This window comes from Heterocephalus glaber, unplaced genomic scaffold, assembly GCF_053883595.1.
Source record: "Heterocephalus glaber isolate CG9 unplaced genomic scaffold, H.glaber_assembly_v1.0 deba00001504, whole genome shotgun sequence".
In the NCBI taxonomy this organism is placed as follows: domain Eukaryota; kingdom Metazoa; phylum Chordata; class Mammalia; order Rodentia; family Bathyergidae; genus Heterocephalus; species Heterocephalus glaber.
In genome coordinates this window covers 72,824,629-72,843,122 of record NW_028258324.1, presented here as the reverse complement: position 1 = coordinate 72,843,122, position 18,494 = coordinate 72,824,629, and the positions used below count along the sequence as shown (strand labels likewise).

The window sequence follows — 18,494 nt, the reverse complement described above, 5'->3', positions numbered from 1 at the left end:
AACTGGTGGAGGAAAAGCAGTTTCAGTCTCCAGGGGCGTAGGTGCTCCTGGTGGGGTTTCCAGGTAGATAGGATCTCAAGTGTCCTCAGGGTTGACTTGTTCTGACTAAATGGAAAGTGAGAACCTTTTACCTTCATAAGATCTACGTCCTGTTTTTGACCAACAGAGGGAAAGCAGTGAGCTTCCTGCGTCAGCTTCTTCCAAATTGCCTTTGGCTCCACAATCCTTACAGCAGAGAGGCCTGTTCAGGGTGGTGTGTTAGGGCCTTCCACAAAGTAGGAGGAGCAAGTCTCACTGCTGTTCGCCTCTGGATTCCTCCACACCCTTATTGGTTCTACCATCTGCTCGCCCTGCTTTCAACACTTTTGTTTTTGTTTTTTGAGACAGGCTATTGCTATGTAGTCCAGGCTGGCCTCAAACTCCCAATGATCCTCCTGCCTCAGCCTCCCGAGTGCTGGGATCACAGGTGTGCGTCACCACGCCCAGCAACACTTTCATCCTGATTCAGTGTCTTTGGAATCTCGTCCGAGTGAGCGCCCAGTGCCAGGTACGATGAGAATCCTGCTCTCCCCTGCCTGCCTGCCCCTCTCGCTGTTGAGGAAGTGACAGGGCTGGGGCCGGTGATCTCTAGTGTGCAGAGGGAAATGGCATCTTAGTCTTAGGCTGGGTCTAAGGAGCTGGTGGCAAGATCCTTAGTCAGGAGTTTAGGATGTGGTGGGGGATGCTGCTCCTCAACAGGCAGAGAAAGCGGCTTCTCTTTTTGTTTGTTTGTTTGTTTTTGAGGTAGGGTCTCCCTGTGTAGTTGAGGCTGGCCTTGAACTCACTACGTAGCCAAGGCTGGCCTCAAACTTGAAGCGATCCTCCTGCCTCAGCCTCCCAAGTGCTGGGATTACAGGCATGCATCACCATGCCAGTCGAGAAAGCAGATTTCTCTAGAGAAATTGTGGGGAGGGCACAGAAACTGAGCCCCCGCAGGACCCAGGGTGACCTCGTACTCAGATCTGGAAAGCACGGGTGGCCACCTGCAATCTCTCCACTGCTGCGAACTCTAATGTGCCCTCAGCCTCAGCCAGTGTGGTCGGCTCTGACCCTCACCACGTCCTGACTGCACACAAAGCTGTGCTAGTCGCTTTGCTTCATGTGTGTTTAACCCTCAAGACACCCAGAGAGCTTGGGATTCATACTCTCCGGTTGGCAAAGCTGAAGCTCAGAAACTCGCCAAGACCATAGCAAGAGATCCTGGCCCTGGGCTCCAAGGACTCCAGAAAGTTCCAGGTGGCTCTAAGGTCTACAGGGTTTTAAGGCTGCTCCCGAGTGTGGAGCCCTCATGGTAGAGTTTTGTTTCTTTCCACAAAACTTTCAGAGGTGTGGGACCTGTGGCGACTGAGGACTTGCCTGACACCAGAACCATCCCGCGTTCCCTTTCGTTAGGAGGTTTTATCTAAATAAACCTTCTACCCAGATCCCGAATCCACAGTAACACAACCCAGGCCACCACCTCACCGTCCCTCCACCTGGCCCGCCCGCCCTCCAGTTTCTTCTCTGGAAACCGCTCAGTTCTAACGCATTCTGTCCTGCAGACCCTCGAGGGGAGGAGGAGCCAAAAGCAGATGCAGATAAGGAAGCCGGAGTCCTTAGGTGCAGGCCAGACTGCGAGGAGGGCCTGACTCACACTGGGGGTTGGTTGCACAAGCAAGATTTCAAAACCAATCCCTTACTGGAGACCTCAGCCCAGTGTACAACCTTCCTGGCTGGAAAAAGAAGAACTTCTTCATCTTTTTTTTTTTCTTCAAATCTTCACCATCACTCGCCCTTATATCTCCGCCTTCTCTCTCTGCAGGAAACTTGATTTCCTACTTCTGCATGCAAAGTTTCCACCTCCAGATCTGACTGGTTCCGTTGCTGAGAGGCCACCTGGAAGAAACCACCCCTGGTGAGTGGCTCGGTTCTGTGCATGACTTTAGGGATCAGGAACGCACTGCACTGGGGAAATGCAAGCGCAGGGCCAGGTGCAGCCTGACCCTGCAGGAAGGGACCAGAGGGGCAGGCAGGGAGGTGTCAGGTGCACCTGCAGCTGTGGGGGGACCTTGGCAGCAGTGAGGATGGACGGGGCAGGGTGTGCAGGATGCGACCTTCCTCGGGGCTGAGGTGTCAGGAGAAAGTGGACACAGTGGCCGTGGGGCTGCCACTCTGCAGTCACCCGGCTTGCTGTGCCTCCCAGACAGGCAGGGGCTCGGTGGGGCTGAACCTCCTGCCTCCACATCTGTGCCCCTGGCCCACGTGGGTGGGCAGTCCCCTGTCTCACCCAACACTGCCCGAGAGGCTCCTCCTGGGGGCAGCATTCTCGGGGCTGAGCTCACCTGGGCCAGCAGGTGTTGGGCACTTGGCTGACCACCTGCTGCACAGGTGGCGGGCCGAGGTGAGCTTGCGCGCCGTATCTGATGTGCAGCCGCAGCGGCACTTGAGGAATGAGCAGAGTGGGAGGCCTCCTTCAGAGGTTGCCTTTAGTCCCTGCTCTGCACCAGTCCAGTCCCCTGAGGTGCAAGCCCATGAAATGTGGCGATCCACATCGAGAGGGCAGGATAAGCTTCAGGGCCTATAAAAACAAGTCCATAGTCACTCTGTGAGGGGGGGGTATGTCAACAAATACGTATAACAAGCCCTATCGATGTCAGGGGTTCTAATAATAATCACTGTTATCATAGAGTTGTGAACTCATTCAGTGAACATTTTTTTACCCTGATGAAATCGTAAGAGCTGGAGACAGAAACATGACTCAGACCTTGACTTTGAGGGGCCACGCTGTGTGAAGATGGCTTGAGATGCAGGAGCTGTTACGAGATAAGAGCGATTTGTCAGAGAAGGCAGATTAATCTTCACAGAGAAGGGAAGTGTGAGCAGGAGGTGTTGAAGGATGAATAGGAGGTCCTTTTAGTCAGAGGGACGAGTGGAGGCAAAACCAAAGAAGCATGGAGGAAAGGCGCATTTGGGGAAGGGAGAGAAGATGGCTGCGGGGAAAGCACAGGATTGGGGATCTGAGAAGCGACGAAGGATGACACTGACAGCTGAGCCCCAAAACACCACAGTAAGCAGGTGGTTGTGGTCTGTGACACACAAGCCCAGGGGCTGCTGAGGCTCAGGCTGAGAAGTGCCCGATCCGATCTCAACGGCTGAGCAGGCTGGCGAGGGACCAGCCAGGAGGAAGTGGCAAAGCGAGGAGGGGGCGCAGGCCAGGAGCTGCTGGCAGCCACAGAGCTCGGAGGGGATGAAGGGGAGGGCCGTGCAGGGTGGGCCTTGCGACAAGACGGCTGCACAGAGCGGCTCCCTCCCAGCCGGCCTTGGCGGGAGCTCAGCAGAGAGGAGCAGAGTTGGAGGCGTTCACTGGCCTCAGGTCACACAGCTCTGTGCTGAGGCAGGATTGGAACCCAGGTCTGGCCCCTCGTTCCCTCAAGGGCAATGGGTCTGGGAAATGGCAAAGCCTGCTCCTCAGGCTGTGCAGGGAAATGGCACTGATTAGGATAAGGGGCTGCTGCGTTGGGGGTGGCGAGCTCGAGGTCCCTGCAGGACGCACACCTTGCCCACTGCTGTCTCCAGGGCCTGGAACAGAGTAGGGATCAAAACGGCACCCGGTAAACCCTGACTGAATCCACGGGAGATACACAGGTTCGACTCAGCTGAGGAGAAAGGTGGAGCTTGAAGACAGAGCTGGGGGGGCCTGGCATGCAGGGGAAATGGGGACGTGATTCTGGAGTGAGATTAAAGAGGCAAGGATAACAGACAGTCGCAGGAGGTGCCAGGGCATGGCTATGTTGAGGGCAGTGGGAGGAGATCCCCAGGAAGAGCGATAGTAAGAAGTGGTCAGATGCGTGCTTCCTCTTAGAAATCAAAGGGCTTCAAATGGAAGGAGTTAACAAAAAGATCCGATACTTGGTGAGGACGGAGTGGGCACGAAGCGAGGGCATTGGAGCGCCCGGTGGTCCCTGAGTCTGGACAGGAAAAGTCTGGGTCGGGCGATGGCAGCAGGAAGCTGAGAGGACTCTCCGAATGTTTGGGGCTGCAAGGAACAGGAAGTGCAATTCCCAAAGGCTCGTTTTTCTCAAATAATAAGTCAGACAATGAGTAGTTCGAGGGTGAGCTTGGGACTCCACAGTGCTGGGTCTCCAAGCAGCTTCTCTCCAATTCTCTGGCTCTTCTGTTCTTGCTGCCAAGACCCAGGCCCATGACAGCCAAGCCACAAATGTGGCAGGGCCCGGCGGGGTATGTATTGGGAAAGAGCTTCCTGGAGGTCCCCCGGCACACATCGGGGACAGGCTGTGCACCACCCACGAAGGAAGCGGAGAACAGGAGTACCTGGGCTTGTTAGCCTTGTGCTGGGAATCCTGCTGCCTAGGGAAGATGAAGCAGGCCACTGAGTGGCTGTCAGGTGCCAGCTGGTGCCTGCCCCAAGGAATGACCGGAAATGATGTACGCATGCTTGCAAGAGACGCTGCAAAGGATTGACCCGAGGCTGCGTGCATGGGGCATATGTGGAGCAGCTGCTTTGGATCGGGGTTGGAAGGAGGCATGTAGGTTGTGTGCTCATCACTTCATTCTCTATTTCCAGATCAGAGGGACATGGAGGACGAGGACATGTTATCCCGGCTCATCAGGGATGCGCCTCTTTCTGCATTTCTAAGAAGCAGCAAATGGGGTGGCGAAGAAGCCACCACCACCTATGACTACGATTTCAGCCAGCCCTGTAGAAAGGAGGACGTCAGGCAGCTTGCAGCCTGGATCCTGCCCCCGCTCTACACGCTGGTGGTCGTCTCCGGCCTCGTGGGCAACAGCCTGGTGGCGCTGGTCCTCATCACCTGCAAGCGCCTCAAGAGCATGACCGACATCTTCCTGCTCAACCTGGCCGCCTCCGACCTGCTCTTCCTGCTCACGCTCCCGTTCTGGGCTCACTATGCTGCGGCCTCCCAGTGGGCCTTCGGAGGCGCGGTGTGTAAACTGCTCACGGGGCTGTACCAGGTCGGCTACTTCGCAGGGATCTTCTTCATCCTCCTCCTGACGGTCGACAGGTACCTGGCGATCGTCCATGCCGTGTTTGCTCTGAAAGCCAGGACGGTCACCTTCGGGGCGGTGATCAGCGGGGCCACCTGGGTGGTGGCTGTGTTCGCTTCTCTCCCAGGAATCATCTTCACCACGTCTCAGAAGGAGGAGTTGTTAAACCTTTACACCTGCGGCCCCCATTTTCCACCCACATGGAAGATTTTCCATGGGCTGATGAGGAACTTCCTGGGGCTGGTGCTGCCGCTGCTGGTCATGGTCGTGTGCTACTCGGGCATCCTGCGGACCCTGCTGCGGTGCCGGAACGAGAGGAGGAGGCACAAGGCCGTGCGGCTCATCTTCGCCATCATGATCGTCTACTTCCTCTTCTGGGCTCCCCACAACCTCGTGCTCCTCCTGAACACCTTCCAGGTGTTCTTCGGCCTGGACGACTGCAAGAACGGGAGCCAGCTGGACCGGGCCATGCAGGTGACGGAGACCCTGGGCATCACGCACTGCTGTGTGAACCCCATCATCTACGCCTTCGTGGGGGAGAAGTTCCGCAGGTACCTCTCGGTGTTCTTCCGAAAGCACGTGGCCAAGCGCTTCTGCAAACAGTGCCCAGTCTTCTACCGCGAGACAGCAGACCGCACGAGCTCCACCTACACCCCGTCCACCGGGGAGCAGGAGGTCTCGGCTGGCTTGTAACGTGGGCCCCAGGTAGCCCGTCATATTCTAGGCAAGACGGCCATCCGTATGTGGTAGCAAGCCTCAGGGGTTTGTTGGTGACCAGAGACCTGGAAATGAGGAGCCCAGGAGCCTTGGGGCTGTGTCCAGATAGACTATGTCACTACTCGTGGAAAGGGAACATTTCAGAAGAACGGTCATCAAGACCACGGATCTCCAGCAAGCTCATCCCAGTTTCTGGAAAACAATGCTTCCTCGCCTTGGGCTGATGGTTTTTCCCAACTTCACCCTTTCATTCTCTGATTCTATCCGTCCCTGATTGACCAAAGCCCCCTGACAGTGGGAAACAGAGTGACACAGGCCTGGGATGGACCAGGATGAGGGGACCCACTGTCCAGGCCGCATGCGGGAGGAGGGAGATGGGGTGGGCCCGAGCCTGATGGGGATGGAGGTGACCAGGGAAGGGGTCCTGGCCCTTGGCCCCGTCTCCCACCTCGACATGACTTGGAAGACTTCACCAGTCCTGGAAACTTTGCGAACTTAGTCATTTTGGGGGAGCTCTGGTTGGATCCGACAGTCTCTTCTGTACAAGCGCATGGCACATTTTTGCTTTATCATGGTTCATCCGTGACAACCAAGTAGCCTACCTGTGAAGGAAACCGCACCCCTGCCAGCCCTTGCATGGTCACAGGAAAGGACCCTCCATCCTGGGGGCCCGGGCCATGTGCTCAGGAGCCTGAGGCACAAGTGACAGAGGCCCCTGATTTGAAGTCACCATCTCCTCTGCAAAGTGCGGCTTCTCCATTGCCAGGCCAGTGAGCAAGGTTCTAGATGCCCCGGGAGAGGTGTTTATGGGACCACCTTCCAGAGCCTGACGTGTGGATACAGGCACAGAGCTCAGACATTAAAAAAATATATAGTAAAAGTAAAACTAAGGCTGAAAACAGCAAATAGCCAACATGACGAAGTGTTACTGTAAGTCACCACGGTGCTGAGCCGGGAATGCTGGAGTCGCCTCGGAGACAGTTGTGACCTTGAGCGGGAAAGTGTGGAGCCATTGTCGTGTGCTTGGGGGCTGCCAAAGGGACAGCAACAGCTCCAGTGGACCCCGGGACTCGGGGGTCTGCGGGCTTGTGGCCAGGCGGCAGGCGGCGTCTAAGCAGGAATATTATTGGGCTCGCAGCACGCACCCCACCCACAGTGTGCTCTCACGTGCCTCTTCCCTCATGAGGAAGCCATGGACGTGGTCCTATCCGAGTGCCTCTGTGTTGCCGGTGTCCTCGTCCCCTTGCGGCCAGCGGGAGCTCCGGAGTCAGTCCCCCCATCAGAGCTTTGGAAGTCTGCAAAGGAGAGAGACCGAGGAGCTCGCTGGGGAAGCGAGGACTTTGGGCAGGGAGCCCGCCAGTCAGGGATGTTCTCACCGGTTACCTGGTGCGTTTCCGGTCTGAGGGAGGCCAGAAGCTGTGGGCACCCTGGAAGCTGGACGTTTCTGTGGTTTGACTCTTTTGCCCTTGTTTGAAGAAGGTTTCAGAACAAAAAGGGGAACGGGATAGTGTCACCTACTGAACGCATGCTGTTGTGTTTTAATAGATACTGGTTTTCAAAATGATGCTTTGGAAAATAAATGACTGCTCTATGTCGTTTCAAAGATTAAAAGGCAATCGCCTCTTACACCATGGTGTGGTCGGCTGTGTTCTGTTCTCAGCGTTTCGCTTCTTCCTCCAGGTGTCGCAGTGTGAGCTGCAGTCAGCTCTCCAGGTCGTCCAACCGGACCCCAAACCCAAGCCGGCGACTGGGGTCCGAGCCCGGGTGACAGCGGCCTCACCCTCCAGAGACAGCATGGCCGTGCGGCCTGGCCCACTGACACCCTCAGCCCTACACCCAGAGGACGCAGCACACAAGGGAGCAGGGGAGCCACCCAGGGCCCCAGCCCCCAGAAGTCCCTGTTTGCTCCCACAATCCTGAGTTTGGGGGGTCGTTTAAGAAGCTCAAGGCCGAGTGACACACATGGTGTACGGCGGCTCCACAGGTGAAATCGGGAGGTGCCGTCTTCTCCATCACGGAGTCCAGCATGGCAGGCACCGCAGGGCCTGCCCCACCCAGGCTGGGTCGGGAAGATAAAGGTGGCTGCCAATGCCCGTGTCCTCCTATCTCTCCTCCCGGTCCCCGCCTGCTGATGGCCGGCAGAGGACAGACTTACAGCTGCTGTGCAGTGCTCCGGAGAGAGCAATGGTGGCTGCGTCCAGGATCGCCCTGCATCCCAGAACAGTCAGAGCCATGGCAGGACTCCGTGCCCCAGAGAGACTGCCATGCGAAAGTCACTGCTGTCTCCACTAGATGTGGACCTGGGGGTCTCGCTGTTTCCCAGGAGAACCTGGGGGCGGCAGTTTGACATAAGCGGTTGGAGGTAGGGAAGGAGGCGGGCACCCCAGGATGAGTGTGCCCTCCACACCTGTCTCTCTTTTGCTTTTGCTCATGGTTGAAGCTTCCCTAAGAAATCACAACAGCTCCAGGCACATTTAGCAGGCAGGAAAGGCCCCCCAGGGCCCCCCACGACGTCAAAAGAGGAGGAGCCCCGGCTGCCGAGTGACCTCTGCCAGGCAGCTCGGGAGCTGCGGGAGGAGATTGCGCCCCGTTTGGGGAGTGAAGGAGGCTGGAAATATTTCTTCAGACACAATTACTTGGGCCCTGGATTTGCACTTTCGGAAAAGTGTGTGCGTGCGCGTGGAAACATCGCCTCGTACAAGGTCCATAGCCTTGGTGCCCCGGCTGGAGTCTGGAGACATCCAAGCCAAGGGGGTCAGGGCCCTGAACAAGGTCTTGTCTCGTGGATCCCCGTTAACGTGACCCATTCACATCCAAAGGCTTCCGCCCTCGCTGGTTGTTTCAGCTGGGTCTGGGGCCAGCCAGGAGCGTCAGTGCTCCACTCATCCGTTGGGCATGGGCTGGGGTGGAGGGTCAGGAAAAGGGCACTGCCCTTGTACCCAGCGCTGGGCCATCACCTGCTCCAGGTGGCTGAGATGCCCCAGGGAGTCCAGAGCTGGCGGGGCTGCTGGACACTTCTTAGACTGCGAGGTCTCCTTTGGCTAGAGTCTGCCACTCCTCGGGTGCGGCCCCAGGGCAGGTGCATCTTTGGAGCTCCACTGCTAACTCACCGACCCCGCCTGTCCCCACCCACCCCGCTCCAGACCCCGGCCCTCCGCCTCGGGACCCTTTCGGCCAGTGCCTGTTCCTCACCCAGGGAGAGTAGAGGGACCCCTCTCTGCTCCCACCCGTGCCTTCATCCCTTCCCTCCCCCTCACCGGTCCTGGTGCAGGCTGGGTGGGGTTAGTCATGTGACAGGGGCCCTGGGGAGATCTCTGGTCCCAGTGTCGGTGGCTTTCCCTAGAAGCGTGGGGCACTCACTTCCCTACCCTGGGCCTTAGACCATAGCCGTACATACTGCAACTTCCTGTATGCGTGGAGAGGAACACGCAGCTGTGGGTGAGAGGCAGAGTCTGACCCACATAACCGGACAGGTTGTCTGGACCCTGGACTTGTGTCACTGTTCCTGAGCCTGCATTAGCCCAGGGCTGGCACCGATCTGAAAGAAATCTCCCGAAGGCACAGGGCGGGCTGCTGAGTGGAGTGAAGAGGCCTACACTGTGCAGATAGACAGATCTCCCGGCGGGGGGGGGAGACAGACTGCAAGCGTCTACCTGCTTTGTGCTCTGCACAGGAAGGAAGTGGCCCAGGGGCCGGGAAGAGGATGAGATGGGAACAGAGACAGGCTCAGAGAAACAGCAGGGTGACCCGCAACCCCACCTGCCCTGACAGACGTCCCGGCTGGAAGGTGAAGGCTCTGGCTCCAGCGGGATGCCGGGACTCAGGAAACCCAAGCATCGCTGCTGAGGGGCCCAGGTGACAGAGTGTGACACTGGGTTGGGGCTTCTTTCTGTTTCTGTGAGGATCGTGGGGAGTCTCTGGCTTTCCTGGCAAAGGTGGCTTTGGGGACACTGAGGAGACATCAGAGTGTAGACAGGGACAATTGATACAACGCTGTGTGTGTCAAACAGAAACAGCCTGGCTGTCTAACAAAGGGTCTCTGTTAACACGGTTAATGGAGTAATGATGAGCAAAAGAAGCCAGGAGGGCAGCTGTGATTCCATTTATAGAAAGTTTAAAAACAGGCGCACTTAATCTGTACGAATTCAGAGCAGCCTCGCCCTCCGCGCCAGCAGAGGGCGCCTCTGGGGAAGATGTTCCTCATCCCCGATGTGGCAGAGCTTCCACGGCTGCGTGCAGATTAAAACTCAGCAAGCTGATCAGTGTGCCCTGCTGCATGCGAGCCCTCAACAAAAGTAGCAACGAAAGGATTGCATTATAAAGAATTTTAAGAGCTGCCCATATTGTAATACTAAACAAGGAAAGACTAAAAAGCACCACCATAGAGAGGATGATTATCCTAAAGGTGTGCGTGGGAAAGATCAGGATTGAAGCATTTCGTGTTCTGCGATTATGAAAATCTGCCTATCCCTATTTTCCCCATTTCATATGGGCACATGTCGGTCTCATAATCAGATATTCGTTTTTAAAAACAGAAGACGGATTGCTGCATTTACAGCCCACCTCGCTGTTGAGCGGAATTCAGCCAGGTCTGCTCAAGCCCCTGGTGTTTCCCAAAGCTGCCGTGGCTCCTGGGGCTTGTAGTTGTCAGCTGTCCCCCGTCCCCGAGCCTGAGCGAAGGACCAGCACGCTCCCCAACTTTCTGCTCACGCTCTCAGCATGCGGTACAGTGGTGGCCTTGGGCGAGGAAAGCAAAATGGGCCTGGATGGTGAACCCAGTGACGAGTGAAGCCCGGCCTGTGCCTGAAGGCGGGGGGCATGAGACACCGGCCATGCGGGCCTCAAGTCTGGAGTGACCGACTGACCAAAAAGTGGTCTCCTGTGGGAGTGTGGAGGCCACACCCCACCCAGCACATCCTGCCCAGCACACACTTCCCAAACGGCATGCAGCCAGGTGGCCTCTCAGCCCGTCCCCTGGGAGCTCAGAGAGGGCAAGAGTCTCACCAGGGCACACACCGAGGCCCTGTCCGAGTGACTCAGAGCCCCCGCGCTGCTCCACGCTGCCCCCTGGGGGTAGAGGTGAGCATGTGTCACACCCTCGGCCACCCGGAGACAGTCACACACAGATCACAGGCAACCCCAGGTCTGCACTGTGACAGTAAGAACCAGCCACGGTCACAATCGGGACTCTAGCGCTGCCAGGCAGCATCCCCGAGTCCCTGTCCCGGACGTCACTGGTGCTGTCCTCAAAAGAACAAGCTTGTGTTTGTGTGGCTTCTCTTCTGTCGAGTTTCACCTTAGTGTCTGTGTGGCCAGGTTGTGAAGTCTTCCTGAAGCACACTCGATAGTGCTCGGTTTAGACAACCACTGAGGGCACAAGGCTCGCTGGTTAGATCACCGAGCTTGACCACAGACCCAGGGGGTAGGTTTGCTGTTGAGTTTTCTTAAACCCCATTTTCCAGATAAGGCTTGGAGAGACTCAATAACTTGTTACAATCAAGTAAAGTAGTGAGTAGTGAGACGGGTCGGGACCCATAGCTTGACTGCACTGTTGCTCATGGCTTCGGGCACAGCGTGGGGTGGCTCGGGCTTTTTCCTGATGATTCACCTGCTTGTCACCGGCTGTTCTCACCCCGACGTGCTCTGCTCCACTCTGGATGCATCCCTGCCTTTCTGGCTCTTTTGGAACAGCCACTCTTTTCTGTTCTCCAAACACCGGCCAGTTTGCTGAAATGAATCTGCTCTGCACAAGGCCCCTGGGGAACCAAGGTTCTTAGGAAAAAAAATGCTTTAAACTTTGTTTCTGAGATAAACTCTCCAGCAAGGATCACTGAGCGAGAGTGCAGAGCTGGGCGATTATTGTGAGTAGACTGTGCCACCAACGTGGTGCCTCTTACTGTTACCGAGCCTGGGCCTGGCTGCTCGCCGCCCGGAAGCCAATGCCTAAGAGGCCAAGTAGCCTCACTGAGGGTGCCAGCGACCCAGAAAGGGCAAAGAGTTTCAGTTCTCACATTCTTCTTTCCGAGGCCTTAGGGAAGGAAGGGGTATTTATATAGGGACTGGATTATGAGCTCCATGTAGAAGTCAGCACTTCCCCTGAGCATGAGTTCTACCGTCAGTTGTTGGCCAGAGCTGACGGCTTGTGACAGCCTGTTCTTGAGGCCCTGGTCCAAAGTAAAGGCCACTTCCTGGCCACGAGGATGGGACCGGGAATAAAGCAAGATGGAGCCACTGGTGGCAACAGCCTGTTACTCTCTGGTCCCGTCAACAAACCCACAGGTGGGAAGCCAAGGCCGAGATGGCTTTGAGCTTGACAGTCTCTCCACAGAGCCCACCTGCTTAGTCCGTGTGCTAGGCCACAGGCTGTCAGGCCTCTCCTTTGTCTTCCCGTAGGTCACAGGCCAACGTTTCTCATTCTTTAGCTGAGGTAGTGGAAGCCCAGGGTGTCCTGCACTCTGCTGTCCTTAGCTGAGGTTCGGGGGCAAGTCACCAACGACCAGGAGAACCCGACCCGACTGTGTACGAAACCCTCATGCCCTGCCCCTGACGGTGTCCTTCTGTCAGCTGCTGCCTGTTTCCTGTGGAAAATCCCCCACAGCTCCAGACAAATCGTGTCCTTGGAGCGAGGGATGCTGTCACCTGTAAATCTGGCCTGGCTGGGTGCTTACGAAGGCTGACTGTCTTAGGGGGAGACACCAAACAGTGACAAGGGCAGAAATGCGCAGTGCCATGCCCCCCAGAGCGGACAAGAGAAAGATGTGTGTGTTTAGCTCACGATGAACCAATAGTCAAACCTCTTGCACAACCAGTAGTTTCAGTTCACAAAGAAAAATTATATTGGGGGTGAGCACGCGTGAGTGTTGTGAGGGATGGGTAAAGGGGGCTCAGTTTGATGCTAAGAACAGGGTCCCCCTGAATTTAAGGCTGGCTTTACTAAGGGCAGCTCTGAAGAGAGCAGACTCACCCTCTTTGCCTTGCCTCTTGGACAGCAATTTCTTTTATTCAAAGGTGGGCTTTTGCGTAGATGGATACGAGTGTTCTTCTAGCTCTAGCTTCCTTTCATTCTTTTTAGTTTCCAACAGACTATATAGTTGGATGAACAGAGAACAAAAGTGAAATCATCTAAGAAGAAAAGCCCGTGAATAAACTTTCAGGCTAGTGCTTTCTCCTCTAGCTTACTTTAAACGCAACTTCAAAAGAAGGAGGAGGAGAAGGAGAATTGTTCTTTGCTTTTCCCCCCTGTAGTGGACTAATTCATTAAACTCCACCCCCTTCAAAAGAAACTGTGTATTTCCTACTTTAGCTGCCTATATGTTGAATCACAGAGCCCAGCTGGGCAGAGGAGCTGAGACATCCGTTCCCCAACAAGAGCCTCTGTCTGGTGAGTCCCCTCTTACTGCCGGGCCTGCCCTTCGCCACAGCTTCTGTGAGGAGTAAAAGCCCTCACAGGAACCTGGCCAAACCAGGTGCTCATAGAACTATCTTAAAATATAATCTTTATGATAAGGAAAGGGTCAGGATTTAGAGTGAGTTTCAGAGTCTGATACCATCAAAGATACGAGACATGATTGGGAAAGAAGGACTTCACAGGGGACACTGATTATTTTTAAAAATCAAACACCCTCACTTTTTCAAGGAACCTTTCCAGGGAGAGGAGCTTGACCGAAATCTCAGCAAGGATCACCTCCAGCTGAGGAGAACCGAAACTCACTCAGGCGCCTCTGCCTGTGCCTGCACCAGAAGCCGCATCTGGGTGGTGCTTTCCCCCACCCCAGGGAAGGAGGGAACCCTAAAACCTGTCTGTCCAAACTGATAGCAAACGGCAGCCATCGACAACACCTCCCTCTAGTGTATCGGGTCTATGCACTTCCATGTGGGAGTCTTTTCTCTGGCTCGGGCTATAAAGGTGAGATTTTCTGGGTGCTTCTCCCAGCTGCCTGATCTGAGAGTCAGGGAGCTGGAGACTGCTGGATCCTCGGAGCTTACACAGAAGGGGCAACCAGTTGGCCATGAGGCCGCCTGCCCGGGACGCGGGACATTCGCCAGTGGAAGTGAAGGAGAGCTTTGCTCTCAGTCTCAGGAGCCACAGGCACAGCCCTCAGACAGTGCGAGGTGGTGGCCTGGGTTAGGCAATCGGAGCTGCTACTGTGACCTTCCCAGGAGACGGGGCCTGAGCACATTTCCCTCTGCCGACACCAAGGCACTGGGGCTGTGGTCCTGCTCTGTGATTCTCACAGGCACTGCGACACAGGCAGCGTGGAAAGCTGTGGGATGGTTGCGTTCAAAACCGGTTACTTCCTGGCTGTGTGGCTTTGGGCAGACTGCTCATTTTCTCCCTCGTTTTCTCTGTGCTCTGGTGTCCCTGTCTGCAAAATGCGAATAGTATCAAAGTTGCCTTGAGGATTAAATGGAGAAACGGGCAGGAAGCTTGGAATGGCGTTGGCATCCAGAGCCTTGGACCTGTTTCTCTTTCTGCCTCATTTGTGGCGCCTGCTCTCTGTGGGCTGCAGGGCCAGCAGCCTCGATGTGGACTGAAAGACTGAGTGCCCTGGGCCTGCCTCAGTTTCTTACAATTGTATTGTAGCTTCGTCCACTCTTCACAGACACAGAAAACAAGAGCTGCTCTGGTGAGACGGCGTCTTCCTCAATTTCACTTCCAGCTGGGGAGCTTGGGGCTGGCAGAAAACCTTTGTTTTGTTCTGTTTTTCACTATAAAGTTCATCGTTGGGACCAAAAAGGGACCTCCACTCAGTACAGAAATCTGTAACACTTCGCGGTCATCGCAGACCACTGACTGCGTGTGTGCAGCTCTATAAACCATCACTTTCTCTTTCTTCACAGGGCAGAGCAAGATGGATAATCTAGCGACAAGCCCCATTTATGACATCGATTATGGCTTAGCAGAACCCTGCCAAAAAAGCGAAGTGAAGGGAATGGCAGCCCGGATCCTGCCCCCGCTCTACACGCTGGTGGTCGTCTCCGGCCTCGTGGGCAACAGCCTGGTGGTGCTGGTCCTCATCACCTGCAAGCGCCTCAAGAGCATGACCGACATCTTCCTGCTCAACCTGGCCGCCTCCGACCTGCTCTTCCTGCTCACGCTCCCGTTCTGGGCTCACTATGCTGCGGCCTCCCAGTGGGCCTTCGGAGGCGCGGTGTGTAAACTGCTCACGGGGCTGTACCAGGTCGGCTACTTCGCAGGGATCTTCTTCATCCTCCTCCTGACGGTCGACAGGTACCTGGCGATCGTCCATGCCGTGTTTGCTCTGAAAGCCAGGACGGTCACCTTTGGGGCGGTGATCAGTGGGGCCACCTGGGTGGTGGCTGTGTTCGCTTCTCTCCCAGGAATCATCTTCGCCACGTCTCAGAAGGAAGCTTTTCACTACACGTGCAGCCCTCATTACTCGACCGAGCAGTATTACTTCTGGAAGAATTTCCAGGCACTGAAGATGGTCATCCTGGGGCTGGTGCTGCCTCTGCTGGTCATGGTCGTGTGCTACTCAGGCATCCTGCGGACCCTGCTGCGGTGCCGGAACGAGAGGAGGAGGCACAAGGCTGTGCGGCTCATCTTCGCCATCATGATCGTCTACTTCCTCTTCTGGGCTCCCCACAACCTTGTGCTCCTCCTGAGCACCTTCTCCAAGCCTGTGAACCTGAACAACTGCAACAGCTCCAACAGGCTGGACCAGGCCATGCAGGTGACGGAGACCCTGGGCATGACGCACTGCTGCGTGAACCCCATCATCTACGCCTTCGTGGGGGAGAAGTTCCGCAGGTACCTCTCGGTGTTCTTCCACAAGCACGTGGCCAAGCGCTTCTGCAAACGCTGTCCAGTCTTCCAGCGAGACACCCAGGAGCGCAGCAGCTCCGTCTACACCCGGTCCACTGGGGAGCCGGAGGTCTTCACGGGCCTGTGACCTGGCCCGAGGTCCAGACACAACTCGGCTTTGATGCACAACTGGGGTGGGAGAGTGGCTCTTTGAAAAAGGAAGTTACTGTCCCAGAGGATGGACGATCCGCCCACCATCTGACATCTGTTTCAGTCTATGGGAGCTTGGAAGGCCATGGACTCTAGTGTCAAAATACTGACAAAATTGAGGCCTGGTTTCCCTCTGCTTACACTGAGTCATTGGTAAACTCTCCCTTCAGAGCAAAAGGTCACTATAAAAATCTTCTTGGAGAACTGCTGTCTTGGGCCTTTGGGTTTGATGATCTAAACTGAAATAGCAGCGTTCACTGAGAAATACTGCAAGGGTCTTACTCCGTAAAAGGCAATACATAGGTGGTAAATGTGCTTAACGTAAGTCTTAGTCTCCCCGTGGTGGGGAGCTAGAATGTGAGTAGTTGTTGAGAAACAGCTCAGTAGTTGAGAAACAACAGTCAGCTCCGGCTCTGACTGCCCTCCAAGGTCTGGACAGCAGGCTCCACAGACTTCCGGGACCTGTCCTGGGAATGCGTCCCAGGTGGAGGGAACTTGAGCTGGGTCATCTCTCAGTGGAAGAGGGGAGCCCTGCTTCGGGCTGCAGGTGGCTGTCCCCGAGGAGGGAGGACATGGGGCAGAGGGATGGGGCGGAGGCAGCACTGCCCAGCAGAGTTGTGGCCAAAAGCTCATCTCGTGGCCACAGGGGCAGGGGAGGTGAGCATCTGGGACAAGGAGACACAGTAAGGCCGGGGCGAGGGCGGCCTCCAGGGTCCTGCACTTAGGATGCAGAGTCAGTGCAACTTGGGCTGAATTGGGTTGGAGCGGAGGGGAGGGGTTCTCCAGGGAGGCAGGGAGAACCCTGGGCTTCACACAGATGGAGGAAGCCAGGGAGTCATGAAACATGGAAGGAGGTGGAGGTTTGGGAGCAGGAGAGAGGGCTTGGTGAGAGAGGACAAGCTCAAATGCAGCAGGACAGAGGGACTCGCGTGTCCGCCATCCCTTCCACCTGGCCCAGGGCTCCTCCCCTGGAGGCCCTGAAACTCTTGATCCACGAATCCATGAAGCAGGTGCCTGAGGCCTGGGGGCTCTGCAGAGTCCAGAGCGCCACACCCTGAGCAAAGAGGCCCCAGGGCAGAAAGAGAAGCTCAGAGGACGGATGCCCTGCAGGAAGGAAGGCAGGACCAGCTTTCTGGGTTCACCTGTCAACAGGCAAAGGGAGGAAGTGACACATTCATTCAGAAACCAGTTGCCTTTAGCCACAAAACTTCCCCAGCTCCCTGTTTCGGGCGGAGCGTGGGGGCCCTCAGCAGCTTCTCCAGAGGGCTTCTCAGGAAAACGGTTCCCAAACACTGAGGAGTTTGGGAATTTCATTCCAGAGGAGGCTGGCACGCTGCTGTTGGTGCTGTCCTCGCAATTCGGATGACTTTTTACCATCCCTGAGGTTGTTTTTGAATTCTCGAGCAACTAAGACCAGGAAAGGGAGGATGAGGTGAGAAAACACAAGAGGTGAGGCCCCCTTGGGGTTAAGGTGTCAGAGGTGTAAGAGGTGTCGCGAAGTCTTCTCAGGCCCTGAAACTAGAGCGTGGCCGAGGGTGCAGTGTCAGCAGGAAGCGGACCGGTGGGAGATGGTCGAGAGCATGAGGGCCTGGGACCCCTGCCTCCGGGTGGCTTCCAAGGCCAGCAGGAGCCTGCACATGTACTTGTATGTTCTTATGTGCATAAGAAGTTGCAGATTCTTTGGAAAAGACGTGCATCTAATAAAAACCACCTTCTAAGTGTAACTCTGTTTTAGTCTTTCCGCCAAGTGTACATCTAGAGGCCAACACAGGTAGCTGTCAAAGGCATCTTCTAAGTCGCTTGTTTTGGAAAACATCCTTGTAAATCTTTTTTTTCCGGTACCTGTGATTGAACTCGGGTCCTTGCGCTTGCGAAGCAGGCGGTGAAACCACTGAGCTAAATCCCAGGCCCCTTGTAAATATTTTAAAAAGTCAACTTTCTTCCTGAGACAAATTGCCACAGTCGTTTTGTATTTAAAGATGGAGTTTCTGAGCAGCTGACCTGAAAGCTTTTAAGTCTCACAGGTAACTACTCCCTCAGCAGAAGGGTCAGCAGGTCTTTAAAAGGAGAATGGGGACAATGGCAGCCTCTGCCTGGGAGTTTGTGTGCAGCTCGAGGGGCAGCCCCTCCCTCACAAGTGGGCATGATGTTGGCCTCTATGAAGCTGATTTTCTTTCATTTACAAGCCCTCCCCCAAATTTAGTTTTAACTGCGTTAGTGGCAAAGGGTACATTTGGACTTCCGGGCATGGCTCACTTACCTGAGAGAGGACAGGTGCTCCAGGCAGAGGTGGCCACTCTGGGTCCCATTCCCCCTGGGAGCATGCTGATTTCTGGTCTACCTCAGACCCAGGTTCTGGAGCAGATCCCGAGCAGCAGACGCCAGAGTCGGCCATGATCCTGCTCAGCTGGCTGGATCTGGGGCAGCTTCTCCCTCCCACCCTGGAAGGACGGCCTTCCGTGCTTTGGGTCACAAAGTGGGATGAGACAGGAAGGGTGGGAGGCTGCTGGGGCTAAAGCAGGGGAGGAGGACAGCTGAGAAGGGAGCCTCCCTTCTGTGAAGAGGGAGAGGGAAGGGACCTGTTTCTGTGGCTGCACGATGCTTGCATGCCTTTTTCCCTTTCCATCTTGCTGGTGTGATCAAAACATACCACGAATGTTTAAATAGTTTTTAATTTACTCCAGTAAAAGGCACATGGCTGCTAATCCCCCTCAAAATACTGTACTCCCCTCGTTTCTAACACGTGTCCCATTGTCCT

The 18,494-nt window shown here is 55.6% G+C and overlaps 2 protein-coding genes across 4 annotated transcripts; both read left to right on the top strand.

Annotated features, from left to right (window-relative positions):
• The first annotated feature begins 311 nt into the window (after nt 1-311).
• On the top strand, nt 312-7,386 carry Ccr2 (C-C motif chemokine receptor 2). 2 transcript variants are annotated; one of them, XM_087186861.1, is made up of 3 exons: nt 312-547; nt 1,841-1,933; nt 4,604-7,386. In XM_087186861.1, exon 3 carries the CDS (start codon nt 4,615-4,617, stop codon nt 5,734-5,736), a length of 1,122 nt encoding a protein of 373 aa, XP_087042987.1. In that variant the 5' UTR covers nt 312-547; nt 1,841-1,933; nt 4,604-4,614; the 3' UTR covers nt 5,737-7,386. The 2 variants fall into 2 exon arrangements, with proteins under 2 accessions (XP_087042987.1, XP_004835087.1); XM_004835030.3 differs by lacking the exon at nt 312-547 and having other exon boundaries at nt 1,643-1,933.
• A 5,669-nt stretch (nt 7,387-13,055) lies between these two features.
• Nucleotides 13,056-15,944, top strand: Ccr5 (C-C motif chemokine receptor 5). Of its 2 annotated transcripts, XM_087186860.1 has the most exons (3): nt 13,074-13,141; nt 13,397-13,666; nt 14,602-15,944. In XM_087186860.1, the coding sequence occupies exon 3, from the start codon at nt 14,613-14,615 to the stop codon at nt 15,672-15,674; it is 1,062 nt and encodes a 353-aa protein (XP_087042986.1). In that variant the 5' UTR covers nt 13,074-13,141; nt 13,397-13,666; nt 14,602-14,612; the 3' UTR covers nt 15,675-15,944. The 2 variants fall into 2 exon arrangements, with proteins under 2 accessions (XP_004835086.2, XP_087042986.1); XM_004835029.3 differs by lacking the exon at nt 13,397-13,666 and having other exon boundaries at nt 13,056-13,141.
• The last annotated feature ends 2,550 nt before the right edge of the window (nt 15,945-18,494 follow it).

Excerpts from the sequence above, each read along its gene's own strand:
- Ccr5 (XM_004835029.3), top strand. The coding sequence starts at position 13,072 with ATGTTGAATCACAGAGCCCAGCTGGGCAGAGGAGCTGAGACATCCGTT. Across the intron at positions 13,142-14,601 it reads CCAACAAGAGCCTCTGTCTG|GGCAGAGCAAGATGGATAAT; the intron begins GTGAGTCCCCTC and ends CTTTCTTCACAG.
- Ccr2 (XM_087186861.1), top strand. The coding sequence starts at position 4,615 with ATGGAGGACGAGGACATGTTATCCCGGCTCATCAGGGATGCGCCTCTT.